Source organism: Cyphomyrmex costatus, unplaced genomic scaffold (assembly GCF_001594065.2).
Source record: "Cyphomyrmex costatus isolate MS0001 unplaced genomic scaffold, Ccosl1.0 scaffold75, whole genome shotgun sequence".
Lineage (NCBI taxonomy): Eukaryota > Metazoa > Arthropoda > Insecta > Hymenoptera > Formicidae > Cyphomyrmex > Cyphomyrmex costatus.
The window spans coordinates 355,682-372,501 of NW_017280322.1; the positions used below are offsets into that span (position 1 = coordinate 355,682).

The following is a 16,820-nucleotide window of genomic DNA, read 5'->3' on the forward strand; positions in this document are numbered from 1 at the left end:
GTTACAGTCTGATATGTAGCGGGGAGTGACAAACTTTCACGAATGTTACAAATCAAATACATAGTCTGTCTAGTAAGAGCGTGGCAGGCCTATCTCAAAGAAAAATGGCTTATTAAATAACCATAAATTTATATTGATTATGCCAAAAGTAGGATATTGCCAAAATGCAATTATATTAATAAGGAGTCCAGTCACTATAAGCTGCGTCTATAATAGATTGGCATCTCCGATACTTTTCACTACAGTCTGTATAGTAAGAAGCTAAGAGCGTAGCAAGACTTACCCACAGTCAAGTAAAGATATATTCTGAATTTTTATTTTCGCCAACAGGTGTGTCACCTTTGTGCTGCATGCATTATAAGCAAAGTACCCGTTGAATTGTGTTAGAACACGGAAAGAATTACATCTTAAAATTTACCCTGAAAATATGGTAATCGTGGGACAATATTATATTTTGAAGAATTTTGATGTAAATCTTTCACATTCATTAATAAAACTACAATAAAATATAAAATAAGTATGATAAATTTTACTGAAGTGCATGGTAAAAATCTTTAAATTTATTGTATTGTACCATAATTACTATATTTTCAGGGTAAATTTTAAGAAATCCTTCTCTCCGTGAATAAACGATTTTCAAAATGAGTGCTGCCTACGCGTTTCGTTTCGAAGCAGGCTTTATCTCTTTACTGACAACCTGAATACTGAGAAAATGTTAAAAATATATACTAAAAAGCTTTGATTCCGTCTGCTCAACGCTGGTTTATCAGTAAAGATAAAGATTGGTTACTCCAGGAGGATAATGACTCCAAACACCGAAGCCGGCTCTGCACGTCCTGGAAAGAGGAAAATGACATCAAGACACTCCACTAGCCTTCACAATCACCCGATGCGAATCCCATTGAAAATGTGTAGTTGACATCAACTTCGAAGCGTTTAAAAAACGAAATTCGACGAATCTGGAGATCTTTGCCACGTGAATATACGATTGTTTTAGTATTTTATTATAGACGCAGCTGGTGACTAGACTCCTTATCCTATTAATATAATTACATTTTGGCCATAATCCTACTAAATACAATCAATATAAATTTAAGGCTAATATAAGCCATTTTTCTTTGAGATAAGTAGACCTGCCACGCTCTTATTAGACAGAATTGAAGAATGTCTTACAATTCGGTTGGACGCACACTAATGCGCTCTGGTGCATATTATAAAGCCATTGTACACTGATTTAATCTAAATGTAAAAGTGAAATGCAATATTTCAAATTAAAAAACATGTATGTATTTTATTTATAGCACAATAAAATTTATTGTATAGGATTTCACGATTTAATCCGCGCGCGTTTCTGTATTTATATTGAACACACCTAGAATTTGATGCGCACTGAGTGAATCTAATCGAATTTGATATTAATTTTCATGAGCCGCGGATATAGGTGCACGTGTACATTTGAGGTTTTGCGTTAAACTTACGTATTATTATTGCGCGGTGAACAAATTGCAGAAAATAATTACCAAAGACCTCCAATGCATTTTCTTCGTAAATATTCGTGAGGATGCAGGTGGAGGTTAATATAGCTTATATATGGACAATATATATAGGGCGTTCCTATTTGCACCGAAAACATTTACTTTCACTTTTACATTTTTATCTTATCTGTGCTTGTTTAAAAAAAAACAACACACTCCGCTATTCACAGAGCTATCATTGTTCGCGCAGTAAGGAACATTAGAAAGAAATGCTCTCTTTCATTAGACAACTAGAATCAGATTAATAATGTGATGATTGGAAAGTAACAATGAGAGAATATCGAAAATTATTTCGCATTTTTTATCACGAGCGATTATTCTCCGCGAGTACATGTTTGTTGAATTATGCAATTTTAATTAATTTAAAATAAAAATAATAAAAATGAGATAGAATGGAATTTTTTTTTCAAAAAAATGACTTAAAGTATTTACAGAGAAATACAAATTTTATAATATTTTAAATATCATTGTATTTTATTATATGTATTAGGTGTACAAATTAGTTCGGTTTGTGTTAAAAAATGCATTTATTTTAAAACAAAATGAATGAACAGATAAATAATAAGAAAATATTTAGAGGAATAAAAAATTAGGAATATATATACGTATATCGAAGACAACGTAGACATTTTTATGTCTTTCTTATATGTTATTCATTGTGCTTTTTGTCGAACAAACTGTGTGAAATTAGCCATTATTGGTGGGATCTCGATCGAATTGATTATTTGATTTGCGACAATTACGACTCGGTGATAAATTCGCGCGAGATTGGGCGAGAGGGGAGAGACAAAGTGGGATAGCGTTGAAGACGACAGCACGAGTTGCACTGCACGGTGGACTGTGGCGACGCGACGTCTTGGCGTCCCGTCGTTCCGCTCACAACTGCTCTCTCGCGATTGCTCCACTACTCGTGGCGCGCGGCGTCGCGCGGCGCCGCGCGGCGCCGCGCCGCGTCAGTCTGCTCCGAGAAGTCGTGTGGTATCTGTCGTGTGCTGTTCACGCCTATACGTTTATGAAACGTCAACGTCACGCAACGTTCGAATCCGTCTCTTCGACGCGTTCACCTCATTCACTTGACGTTCACCAACGCACGCGCATTTGACGTTCTCCACAATGTTATAGACTAGTCAGACGTCATTGTACGTCACCATCACTGCAGATCACCTGAACTGTCTGAACGTTGCAGCATCTCATCGCATTTCGCAATCAACGCTCGTTGAAGCAAGCACACGACATGGATCGATCATCCAAGTTAATTCTACGAAAGTTTATCATAGACTTCCTCTGTCTATTTGTCGGTAAGTGAAAACGCTAGATTTTTCTGTGGAATCGTTTTGGACAAGGAACGCGTTACACGTTGAACGAGACCGGCTATGTGTCAGATTGACTGAGTAGAGGCGCCGCGCGCGGTTCGTTTGATGTTCGACCGCACTAAGTGAGAATCGAGGGTGTAACCTTTAAATTGCAGACAGGTGCATTTTGTCCATGTCGAAACATTGCACGTATGTATGTATACAGCTTTCTCGACGTCATCGCGCCGTGCATTGTTAATATAAAATGAGCACAATTTCCGTGAGTTTTTTTTTTTTTTTTTTTTTTTGCGGCGAACATCGCATTCGCAAGGTATTCGTTGGATAGAGGAATAAAGAGAAAAAGTGCTACTCTGTTTCGAAAGTACGCGAGATTTTAAATCTTAGTGCTATGCATTCCGCAGCCAGCACTTACAATAGAATCCCTTCGCTCAATTTATACCGCGAGAGCTTTAATGGTCTCCGTCTGCTTGGACTTATTTACAGGATATTTTTTCTTCAAAAGAAGGAGAGGAAATTTTTGAAATAGTAAACTTTGCATAATACGTATGTGTATTTTATATATCGAGTATTTAAAGAAGTTTTCAATTCTCAGAAATAATAATTGGTAAAATCTTTTGGAATTTATATTGATTTTCGAACAACCATACATTCATATATATTGATGTAGATTAACAATAAAAGGATACAACCTTTGTATTATTCTTACCCATTAACTTAAGGTGATACAAGAAATTGGATGCAAATAATTTTTACATTTAACGTACGTATATTCCTTTCCACTAGGAAATCTAGTTTAACACTGGTGTGCATACCTTGGTGCACACTGAGTGAAATTTAACTTATATATTTTTAATGATAATAATTTCATTTTAATTATATAATTTCTATTATGTGTAACGCGATAACCTCATAACCTTAAAAGAATTAAATTATTTTATTGACACTTAAAAAATGTGTAAATTAATTTGCACTCATTGGCAGAGTATGCACTAGAGTGTTGCACTAGTTTTCCCAGTGGAAAACGTTAATAGTTAATATATATATATGTATATGCAAGTAAATGCATTATATAATAAAAACAAATTGACTAATATTAAGTATTAATTGCAAACAGTTTTTAAATTTTTACTTTCAAATATTCTTGCCTTGTTTTACCTTGTTTTACCTTGTTTTATAAATTTATAGATGTTACAATTTTGATTTGTGCGAGATTTGACATTAGCGATACATGATTTTCTCGCGGCAATTTGTGTATCTCCATCATAGGATCGTACATATGGATAACATTAATAAATAAGGAACAATACAAGCGTATATAGATAACCGCGTGTCAAAGGAAACAAAAGATAAGTCGTTCCAAATGTTAGTAGATGAATTAATAACTAACAGTGAAGCCAGCGCGATTTAACGTAATAAAATAAATTAAGTAAATCGTGATTTCGTTTCGCGAGTGAAAACACTCCACTTTTCCAATCAGTCAGTACTTATCAGTCTTCATCATAATAGCAACATGATGGATGTTAACGCAGTACGCGATGTTTCGCAGAAATGTAGTACATTTCACGCGAATGTGTCTCTTATTGTAAACATGCTGTATTAAATCCGGTATAGCTTTCGATCGATATCATCTCTTGGTATCGCGGTGACGCCAGTGACACAGTTCCACGCGCGATACAAACAGACAATACGGCGCCTTCATGATTCATCTCTGATCGCGAAACTGCGGTATACTTTAACATTTTGTCACTCCCGTTAAAATAAGGTCTATCGCGAAACTGTGTCATCTATATTGATCTCGTTGTAATGTAATATAATGGGATAAATGTAAATATTGTGCAAAATGGAAGATGTCTACCTATTTTTTTATGCACAAATAATACGTATAAAAATAACGTTTAACATAAAGACATACAACTTTCTTGGGAGAAATATAAAAATATTACTATACACGAAACGAAGAATGTTATTACTTAAAGTGTCGGAAAAGCTAACAAAAGCAATGGATAATTTTGAAAAATTGTAAATTTCTTTTTCATATGTATAATACATTATTTCATAACAAAATTGATTTGAATTAAATAATTAAAAAAAATTCTAAACAAATGATATTTTATCGATTTTGACTATCTTTTTAAGTTTATTTTTCACAGAAACATAATCAGTCGATTTTGTAACTATCGTAATATCTTTAAATTTGATGCTCGATTCCTAGTTTATATACTAGGTGTCCGGAAATTCGAGGGTAATTTTATCGCAGCGTGACTCTGTGAAAAATTTAGTAGTAAAAACGCAAACTATTTTTTTCCGTAAAGTTTACGTACAAACGTTTAAAATTTGACTAATAATAAACGTTTGTTAAAAAATTATCTGTGACATATGTGCAATGGAATTAGATATCAAACAAAACATTGCCATTACATGGATAAGTTATCACATTAATATTTTACATATTGCAATAAGATTGTCCTCAAATTTCCTCTGTATATTACATTTAATTTTTATTGTATATGAACAATATATATATATATATATATACAATACACACGATATATAAACTGAATGATATTTTAAAATACACTTATTTTTCTTCATTCTTTTATGACGCATTTTGTCATAGTCACGAGGAAATTGTGTAAAGCCACAAAAACGCCAAGTTATGACCACGATATCAGAAGGTAGAATTTTTTATATTTCGTTTAGGTAATTTATATTTCAGAAACGCATGTTTTAATTCGTTATTATATGACTTTTGTCATGCGATCGAATTACACTTGCTTATTATTCCATAAGATTAATTTATTTGTTGGATTGTTATCTTTTCGAGTAGTTAAAAGGAGATTATAAACTTTAAATGTATAAATGTATTATAAAACAATATATATACATATTTTAATGTTTTAATATGTTTAATGTATCAAAATGTTTCTCTTTTAATATATCTCTTAGTTTGAGCAGTTATGTAAATGTTTGCTGTTTTCTCAACGAGTGAGTCATTCACCTTGAAAAAAAAACGTAATTCTAATTTTGAATTTTAAAGAAATAAATTGATTTGCATCAATTTTTCTGCAATTTTCAATATCAAAAAAAGAATTGTTAATATTAAAGATTAATATAAATTCATTAAGCGTCATATTAAAAAAAAGTTAATTATGCACGTATTATGAAATATTCAATGTCATGATTCAAGTCCACCTATGGATATTGTCCAAAATATAGTTTAAATCTTGATTTCCGAAAACTCGAATCTACGAATTTGTTAATTCAAATTTGAAATATTTATCCAGAAAATCGAGTTGAAATTAATTACACAACAGAGAGTGCTATAATTTATTAAATATTATTTTTATATAATTTCTAGTCACAGATTGTGTAGAATAAAGATAAATATACGTATATTATTAGGAATTCTTTAGTATGTTAAAATAGTGGGAAACAACATCTACACCAGAAATGTTTATCATTCATATTATATATAAATTGATGACATTTTTTCTTGTCAAAATCGGCAAAGTGTCAAGTGCTTTGATAAGTAGATTTTCCTTTCAGAAACAAACTTTTATCATTGCCACATTGAATTGTCATGATGTCAGAAGCAATTAAAAAATGACACGTTAATCTTTGTTACGAGTGCCATTGTAAATAAAGACAATTTAGAAAGAACGAAATGATTAGATCGCTTTAAAATAATTACAAAGAAAAGCTATCCTATCTTAAAATTGGCGTGTTATTTCTCGCTTCGATCTGACATCAAGATTTAATATGGCTTTGTGGTGAGTACTCAGAAGCCTTAAAATATTGAATATTGCACCTTATTGCAATAGACATTAATTTTTTTCGGCATGTTCTCATCGGTTTTCATTGATTAATTTTATCGTAATTTATAATTTACATATATATATTAAAAAAGGAGGAAATAAAAAATACACAAGTTTTATAGAGTGCATAATAATAAACATATTTCTTAGACATTATTACAAGAATTATATCATCTATGACATCTTATATAATCTTGATAAATAAATTATAATGAATTTATTAGTTTTAAATTATAATGAATTTTTTCTATTTGCGAAATTTGAACAACTGTGTTATTAAAAGCGATAAAGTGGTAATTGAAATTTAATCATGACACGACACTGTTTATGTTGTGAATTTGTTCGAATAAAATTAAACGCTCCGATTAGGCTGTTCTGGCTGGACGTATTGGCGCGCGTAGTATAACGTGCCGCATTTTCACAGAAGAAAAATCGCAAAAGCAGCCGCGTAAACCATTCAACGTTTATTTGCAAGTAAAAATAAACGTGTGATAATCTATTTTATATAATATATTTTATATGACTGACCGGTGCGATCCATAATAAAAAAATCTTGTCGAGAGTTTTTCTTCTCTCTTCCTTCACAGAGACAGATTAAATGATTAATATATTTTTACGGACAGCAAACACACATATAATATACACAATGCAGATCGTTTTGTTTATTGTTAGAAACAATTTAGGCCGCTGGTCGTTATTTTGCCGCACTGTCTTTCCTTTCAAGCCGAATGCAAAACGTGCGACTATTTTTCATGCGTCTGGTTCAGTAATTGCATCCTTTCAGAGTTCGTTAAGAGCTAGCGGTCGAAAAGAAGAGGTTGTGAAAAGGCCCAAACCTGCGACACTTGTATGCCTTGTAAGGCAAGTGTATATCGAGTCCATTCATAAAGAGCTAATCTCGATTACGTCCTGGGATGGTGCATTCTTCGTATATAAATAAATATGCATAATTATTAAATTAGATTATTTTTCTACTCTCGCTTTTCAACTTAAATGTATCTTTTTAATTGTCTACTAACCATAAATTTGAATGAGGGATTGATAATAAAAAATTTTTAGCGTAATCACGCAAAATTATTTTCGTTTTTATTTTTCACATTAATCGATTAAAGATTTATGTTATTTACAGGGTTGAATAAAATACATATATTTTGTATTACAAATATAAAATGTATGTATTTTACCCAATTCTGGATATTCGTAGAGTTTTGTTTATGCGAGCGATTGTCCGCGTGATGTATAGCATGTGAAATAAATCTCTTGAAGCGGTAACTGCAGGGATGGCTATTTTCGAAGAATATGAGCCGCGATATAAATTTTGTTTAATGATTATTTTGTCACTGTTTATAATAATTTTACATTATAGTAGAGATATTGTGCATATTTTGCACATGGATCAAGGTAAAGTGGAAAATAAAATTGATTATATGTATATAGTTGGTGATATGTTAACGGAATATTTATAGAATACAAAATTTTACAAGCACATAACTTCTCGTATTTTCACAAATGTTAAAAAAAAAGAACTTAAAAGAAGTACTCTCTTAACGAATAATAATAAAAACGGTTTGATAAACAGTAGCGTACGCAATGTCTTATGTACCTATGTTTATTATCAAAGAACAATAACGAAGCGTTATGATAATGAAAGAAACACACACACACACACACACATGAGTAAGATATAGATGCTACGCTATTATAGTATAATGATATTATATTTTTGTTGCAGCATACGGAAAATATTTTACACGTTCTTTTCATAATAAACCGAATTGTTTGAATACGTGAAATTTTTCTGGCACTTTTTAACTTTTTATATAAGACATATACGAATATAATAAAATAATTATACAATTACAAAGCATTAAGCACATTTATTCCTTATTATAATTGTAATGTAATGTTAAAAATTACAATTTTTTTATAATTATATTCTTCTAAACTAACTATGTATTTAAACTTTCTAATTTTTCACAATAATTTTTATTAATATCTAAATTAACTGATATGTAAAAATAAGTAAAAATCTGCAGATATATTTAAATGGCCATTCTTTTACATAAGTATTAAAGTAATTAAACATAATATAAGTTTATGAAAGAGTGATGGCAAAAAGATCTGTTTTTTTCGCTCAATACCATAGGATAAAAATACCCAATCCTGAAATATGTAATGTATCTATCACGATTCACAAAACAACCCCTGCCTAGGCAAGGGGACTCACATTAAAAAAACACCCCAATCTGTAAGAGATGGCGTCAGGTGTTACTTCAACTCCATCTATCTCAGGGAATTTTCATGCTAGACGAAAGCTAAGATCATATTTAAATCCGATGTAAAAAAATCCATAAGAAACGATATGTTTCTCTTCGTTAAATATGTATTTTATTCCTTGGTATGGACATTTGAAGAGTTTTGTATATGTACTTTCATAGGTTATGAGAAACCATCATTTTCATCCCTTTTCATATCTCTGGAACCGTGCCTATGCTCATCTTGAAATTTTACTAGGATTAAGGTTTCATCTAATAGTACTATTTGTCATAAAAAAAGTTTGAAATTTGAGGTAAAAAAATAGGCGGAACTTGCCATCACTCTTTGTATATTTTTTGTATAGTATAGGTATACATTTTTTTATAAATTTCTGAAATTTGTAAAAAATTTCATAAACTTAAAAGATTTATAAGTATTTACATTGACAATGCCTTAAAATAAAATTAAAAATGTTTATTAAAACAATAAGAAAATAACGATAAAAAGCTTGTATACTGAAATTGAAAACTTTGAAAAATGTTTATAGTGTAATAAATATGACTTTTAAATTTGCTGAAATTTAATATATTTACTACAAATAAATTAGAAAATAAAGGACTCTTTATGTAAAAACAATTAAATATAGATGAAGGACGATTAAAGTCAAATTATAAAATAAAAACAAAAAAACGTTTATAACATTAAGTACGTAATATATTTACTGTCAAGTTTAGCAATATTTACATCCAAATATATCTAATAAATAGTACATAAAGAACTGGTCTTGAAACTGATTGTATAATAAAATTATTTTTTATCGATAAATATATTAACGAAATAAATATATGTTATATACAAAATATTATATAAGTTTTGAATAGATAAATTATTTCCAAAATTTCTTCAAATTTTTAGTCATAAATTCAATATTTACTTTGTATTATTTATCGAATAAGTCCTTGGCTCTTTTCTCTCATGTCGAGAACGACGTTAACAGCATACTAATGATATTATTTTCTCTTATTATGTAATATAAAGTGTATATAAAGCGCAATGAGCCATAAATGGAACGTGATTTTCCTTTACATATTTCATGTCACACTTGTCCTACAGTCACAAAGGTACTATCAGACAATCTTTACTATTATGAATTATTATAATATTATTGTAAAATGTCATTCAAATCGTCTACTTCTAAGCAAAAATATTTACGTTTATTATAAATTTCGAATAATATCCTTCTTTGTTATTAAGAGCATAATTTGTCAAGTTCTAAGTTTAATTTTATCATTAGAAAAAGTAATATAAAATTTCGATCGTGTCGATATGACGTAGTATTTTTTTATAGATTATAATCATGTTGGAGTTTTTTTCAAGAGCGCGCGCGCAATTTGACTTGCAAAACAGTTGATCGATGAGCTATATAAGTAATAACCGATCGTACAAGCTGTTAACGTTAACCGCGCTGTGCATTAATGTGTATTACTTGGTTCGCTGAAAGTGGCATCACAATTATCGCAACAACCGGCTACGTTCGTGATTTTCATGTATTGGTATAACGTGTGCAAATAAATTTACAGGTTGATAGATAACCCATAATTTTCCTACGATTTTCCGCAAAGCTGCGCGTTTAAACTTTAATTTATGCGTTGATGGCAGAGACGATTGGAAAAAAGACCATCATATGTAAGAAAAAATATTCTCGATAATTAAACGATGCATCCTTTTCGTTAACGAGCTTGTAATAGCAGGGTGTGTAGTACCTCCGGTATTGACATAGTCTTATATGAGAAATATTGCACTTACTTACGAATGTATAACGAGGCTGTTGTAATAACTGTCATCAATATTTAGAAAGCAAATTAAAATAATTTTATATATTGCTTTAACGTGTATAGTTCGTACAAAATTAAGTCCAACAATATTTTTAATAAATATAAGATAATCAAAAGGCTCAGTTGAATAAATCACAAAAATTAACGAAATGCCAATGTGAGCCGACACAGGTTATTGGTGTGCACTTTTCTTACAATTTATTAAAAATAAATAAAACGTACACGTTTCAACCTATGGTCAAGGTTCTCGACAGTAGAAAATAATATAAAACTAACAATTAAACACAAAATTACAATTATGATGGTAGCGCATACAACTATACTTAATTAAATTAAGATAGTAATGTCCAAATTCAAGTCAAACTTGTTCATAAAATTGTTAAATTTACTAAAAATATTTGAAAAATAAAAGTCAAAAATTATTTTTAAGCGTTAAATTATTTTCCACAATAAATATATAATAATAAAATTAGCTTACATGATTGTCAAGCTTGGACGATTAGTATATTCATATTAACAGAGACACGACCCAACATTCTGTAATTACACAACATCGTATTGACTTATCTCATGAATTTAATTGGGATAGTGTACATATTTTGGACAAAGAACAAATTTTAAATAAAAGACTGATATCAGGGATGATACATATTAAAAAGCAAAAATTAAGCTTGAATTTATTAAATGACATACTCTTTCTGGATCCTTTATTGTATACAGATTTATTTTCTAGGACGTAATGCTACTATCCTTTATTATATATCTTCTTTTATATATTATATTTACTATTGATACATATTATCATTGGGTACATGTTCCGTTGCTCAATGCTTTTTTCAATCTCACTTTACATCTGTCTGCCAAACAGTTATGTCGTGTCTAATAATTTTCATTTAAATTTCATGTAGTAAATGACTTAAATTTTGTGATACCAATCTTTAATTATGAATCTTCACATTAATTTTTAAAAAATTGTACTTACACAGTAAACTGAGCAGTCTAATGGAACCTGTACTACAACTATACAAAAAATTCGTCCAAGCTTGACAATCATGTAAGCTATTTTTATTATTATATATATATTTATTGTGGAAAATAATTTACGCTTAAAAATCAAAAATAATTTTTAACTTTTATTTTTTAAACATTTTTAGTAAATTTAACAATTTGATGAACAAGTTTGACTTGAATTTAGACATTAACATCTTAATTTAATTAAGTATAGTTGTATGCGCTAACATCATAATTGCAATTTTGTGTTTAATTGTTAGTTTTATATTATTTTGTACTGAGGAGGACCTTGACCATTGAGGTCGAAACGTATACGTTTTATTTAATTTTTAATAAATTGTAAAAAAAGTGCACGCCAATAACCTATGTCAGCTCACATTGCCATCTTGTTTATTTTTGTGATTTTTTAAATATTTTTAATCTTATAAATCTTTAGATAATATATTATCATATTGCAGTTCGTAAAATTGAGATATCATATTAAAATATTTTACATTAAAGCGCGTATAAACATATACATAACATTAAAGACGTATAAATGTGACAGATGATATAAATTATAGAATCATAATATAAAAGAAATAATATTAATTTTTAGAAAATTTCGATAAAAATATCATATTTCTAGTCGTAAATAACAATTTGCTTAAATAAAATTATTTATTTTTTCTAAAATTTTTAATCAAAGTAATATGATGAGAGAGATAGAAAGAGAGAGAGAGAGAGAGAGAGAGAGAGAGAGAGAGAGAGAGAGAGAGAGAGAGAGAGAGAGAGATGTGCGTGCATGCATATATTCTATAATAAAATATTTATGATTTGTGAAATATTTAATCATAAAAGTGTGAAAATATAATAGATCTACAATTCACGATATGTAAAAATATTTTCTAATCAAAAAGATTTCAATTCGGCCAAAGAGCATCGTTCAAAGTTGAATGTTGAATGCATGCCATCTTGATTGGTAATCACATGAATATTATATCTGAATTTGTTATATACGTCAGTAGCAACAGTAGCAGCTGTACAGCAAGTGCAATAAATTGCATGTTAATTTGGAGTTCACGAGACGATGTTCAACTCTGATTAATCGATTGCTATATAGATCAACTTGTTGCGAACGATGACATTACTGCTGTATGGTTATAATGAGTGACCGACGATATAACGAGATTGTTTTTCTCTTATGTTTCAGTGGGCATTTCCGTATTGATGTTCTTCCTATTCGGCAAACCTTATAAACGCGGTTTCTTTTGCAACGATGAGTCACTCTATCATCCGTATCACGAATCTACGGTTACGAGCACGATGTTATACGTCATCGGTCTTTTTCTTCCTATATGTATGGTGAGTCACCTTTGCAATTACGATTGTGATTTATACGATATAAGCATATAAGACTCGTGAGAAATCACCTGATAATTGACCATTACCTACAGCGAGAATCTCATCTCTATCATGTTGATTCTTTCACACGCATTATTCGCTTCTATATGAAATGTAAAAATTTACATTTTAAATATAGCTATTGTTTAGCAAGTTAATTTAACGTTAAATATTTCTCATTGCAGAGAAAATATCATTTATTTTTTATTGGCATTCTCTTTTTCTCAGATACTTTTTTGCTTTAAAAAAATTACATATACATGTTTATAAATTAAAAACTGTCTTTGTGTGTTTCTTGCAATTTTTCACAATCTGAATATTTTTTATATACACAGAATGTCATTATTATTTTAAATAATTTAAAGTTTGACATTTATATTAAAAATGTTTCTTATTTGTACTTACTAAAAAATATCAAAAAGATTTTTTTGATATATTTGTAGTTTTGTAATATTTTCCACGTTAAATCACACATCATTGAAATATTACATTTAATAAACATTTTAACGTGCTGGTTTAAAAATTGGAAATTCTTTACTTATATTAAGCGAAAATAAAAACGTTAGGAGATCTATGATCGTCTATGTGTCGTATCTTTGTATAATTCTATAATACATAGTGACGATACGGCGCTTTGATCAATAGCAGATGCGATCGCGAACGATTGAAAGAGTCTTCCGTTGCGTGCCGCTTTTGAAATTCTTTTTTACCCTTCTAAAAGGAGGGTTGATAGAGGTGGAGCCTAAGAATACGAGAGACACACGAGGTGGCTCGTGCCTCACTGCCTGCTCATGAGAGTAGACTGAAGGGAAATATAAGTTTTTGATGCTCGTAATGGGTATCAATTTACGATATACGAAAGTGATGCACACAACAGTTGCAACACATGTATGATAATCCGAACATTTTTGCTAAGCTCTCGTAAGATATAAGAGAAAGAAGGAGAGATAAAAACTGTTCTTTTCGTACACATGTATTTTTAATTTGTTTTCCGTTGCTCTCTCGAAATGGAACGGAGCAAAATCGATTCAATCGAATGCAATGAAACGAGTTTACGATTTTTTCCTTTTCCATGGTATATCGTCACCACATGACCTTGTTTATGAGAGTGATCGGCACGTTTCCATGAGTAGTTCGTAACTATTTATAAATTTCGCATATTTTCTCTTATATAAACGTTTAGAAATCTATGCTATTCAACTTCAATAAATACATGGAATTTCCTTCTTTCTATAGATTTCTGATCTAATATATTGACATCTATATATTCCAAAATTAACTTTTACTATATATATACGAAAAACAGGAATAAAAAGCGTTCTTATAGTTTCTCTTTTTAGTTTTGTCATTTTTACATTTTGATGTTATATACATAATACAAACTCGTTAACTTCTTTCTAATTCTTTAATTCTTCTTATAAATATTGCATACATATATTATTTATGTACAATATATAAAATCAATTTTTAATCAAATTATTTTACATCAAACTTTTTAACATCTATTTTTTTTTTTAAAGAAGTAATTTAAGTGAAATAATTTTTGTGATCATTTTAAATAATTTATCATGGATTAATCTTCGTAAAAGATATTAAATACCTGAAAATACAATGGTTTCTGATGTGTTTTCCTTTCTGATTTTGTATCTTTTTGAAGACAAATTTGATTTTTGTATTTTATACAAATTATGAAATTAATGCAAATTTATATGGTTTATTGAATATTTATATTATTTATTTATTAAGGAATAAATGCTGCTTTTTTACTGTGGGCAAAAACGAATAGTTGCAAGTTATTGTGTCATAATCAGATTCACTTGAATATAAAACGCATTATTTTCGATTTTCTTCTTTTTTGCCGATGTTTCTCATTTCAGTGTCGGTCACGAAAGACTTGCTCCTCAGACGTCAGATGCCCACTCTGCTCTTCTGCTCTCTTCTCAACCATTGCATGAAGTTCAAATTAACGCTGTCACCGCAAGGCAAATAATTTCAAGCGTTGTGCATAATTCAAAGCACGTGAAATTGCAGTAGTGTATGTGAAGCTGGCGTATCATTTGGTCGAAATTAAAAAATTTTTGATAGTTCTGAACGTATCTTCAATAGTTCTATAATTCCTGATAGTCTGATAGATAAAACTAATAGTTCTGCCCTCTAAAGTGGAAAAAAAGCGAAAGTGCAAACTGAGACGCCAGGTTCACGCAGCGTCTCACTTTGTCCTAGACAACTTTTGACCACAGATTCTTGTAAGATTTTGAAAAACAAACAGTTCTACATAAGTTTTAAAAAGAGTTTTGGTGATAAACAATGTTATATTTTCAATTTTTAATAATATTTTAACCCAAAAATTCCATTTTCAGCAATAAAAATAAAACCTTGTCCAATTCTCGACAGTTCTGAGAGTTCTATGGTAATTTTTGTGAAGTGCTGAATGTATCCTAACGCCTTCCGAAGAGTTCTGATGATAAAAATTATTTATTAATTTTTTAAACAATTTTTAATGCGCGAAAAAGGCACCTTTCAAAAATAATCCCTTCAGACCAAAATAACTGTAGCGCTAACAGGTTACTTTTGACTCTCAAACACATGGGCACATCCGTGCAAGCTTCTTGGCGGTTATCAGGTAGCAACGAACTGTGTGACATAAGATTCTCACTCTTAGTTGACAAACTGTGTGGTAGAATTTTCTAGTAAATGCGTTATTACCGAGATACAAGGGGTGGAACTTTTTCCCCGAGGACCTTTACTCCCTGATCTACCCTATCATAAATGCCTCATAAGAATTCCCCGATTTCAACCAACATTTCATGCATATACCCTGAAAAGTGCCTCTTCCGCGCATTAAAAATTGTTTAAAAAATGAATAAATAATTTTTATCAAACTAATAAACTACCGCAGTACTATCACGAATTAAATTGACTAACGGTCTAATAATTTTGATGCTTATTGCATCTTGGATCTAAATAATATATTGAATGACATATTAAAATAATCTATGAATGACATGTTAAAAATCTGTAAATAATTTAATTATATTGCAAAAAATATTACCTCGGTCGGGAGGAGCGGATTGCTTTACGCGCAAGTGCCCTAACCAATTAGACTACAGAGAAAATTTTGTATTATGTTTTAGTCTTAAATAAGTTTTCTAAATAAAGGAATAATAATTATTTTCAAAATTAATGATATACGATAGCAATTAATGATAACAAAATCAATATATGTAAAATTACAGAAAAATTTAAAAAATTATATGGTGTTAATCTTGTTATCTTTTTTCTTTGTTATTTTTTCAGCTATTAAACAATTCTAAAATTAAATGAACAAACTATTATAATTTTTGTTTTTTGTAATTTGATGCTGGAATATCTAATTGGTCTCAAATTAGTCGTATAACGTTCTGTTGACGTATTTCATGAGCGTTTTCTGGCGTGGTTGTTACGATATAAATCTGATAGATATAATTACTAGAATGAACGGTAAGCAGCGTCTATTTAAGTAATGTCTTTGCCATATTATGCCGCGTGTGACTTTCTCTCTCCCGCGATATACAGTCACGCTTATTTATGTAGCAGCATAAAGAGGATTCTTCTTCTATTTCATAATCGTCTTTACTTCGTTAAGCGAGTGTGTGAATTTGATTGAAAGCGGATGATTATAAATCGCATGCT

General features: G+C 30.0%; 1 protein-coding gene across 2 annotated transcripts in view; it reads left to right on the forward strand.

Annotated features, from left to right (window-relative positions):
• The first annotated feature begins 2,504 nt into the window (after positions 1 to 2,504).
• wun (wunen) overlaps positions 2,505 to 16,820 on the forward strand; it is a 29,785-nt gene continuing 15,469 nt past the window's right edge. For both annotated transcript variants that reach the window (XM_018548881.1, XM_018548882.1), the window contains exons 1-2: positions 2,505 to 2,833; positions 12,958 to 13,109. In XM_018548881.1, coding sequence (XP_018404383.1) covers positions 2,770 to 2,833; positions 12,958 to 13,109 — 216 coding nt within the window. In that variant the 5' untranslated portion in view covers positions 2,505 to 2,769. The remainder of the gene's footprint in view (positions 2,834 to 12,957; positions 13,110 to 16,820) is intronic.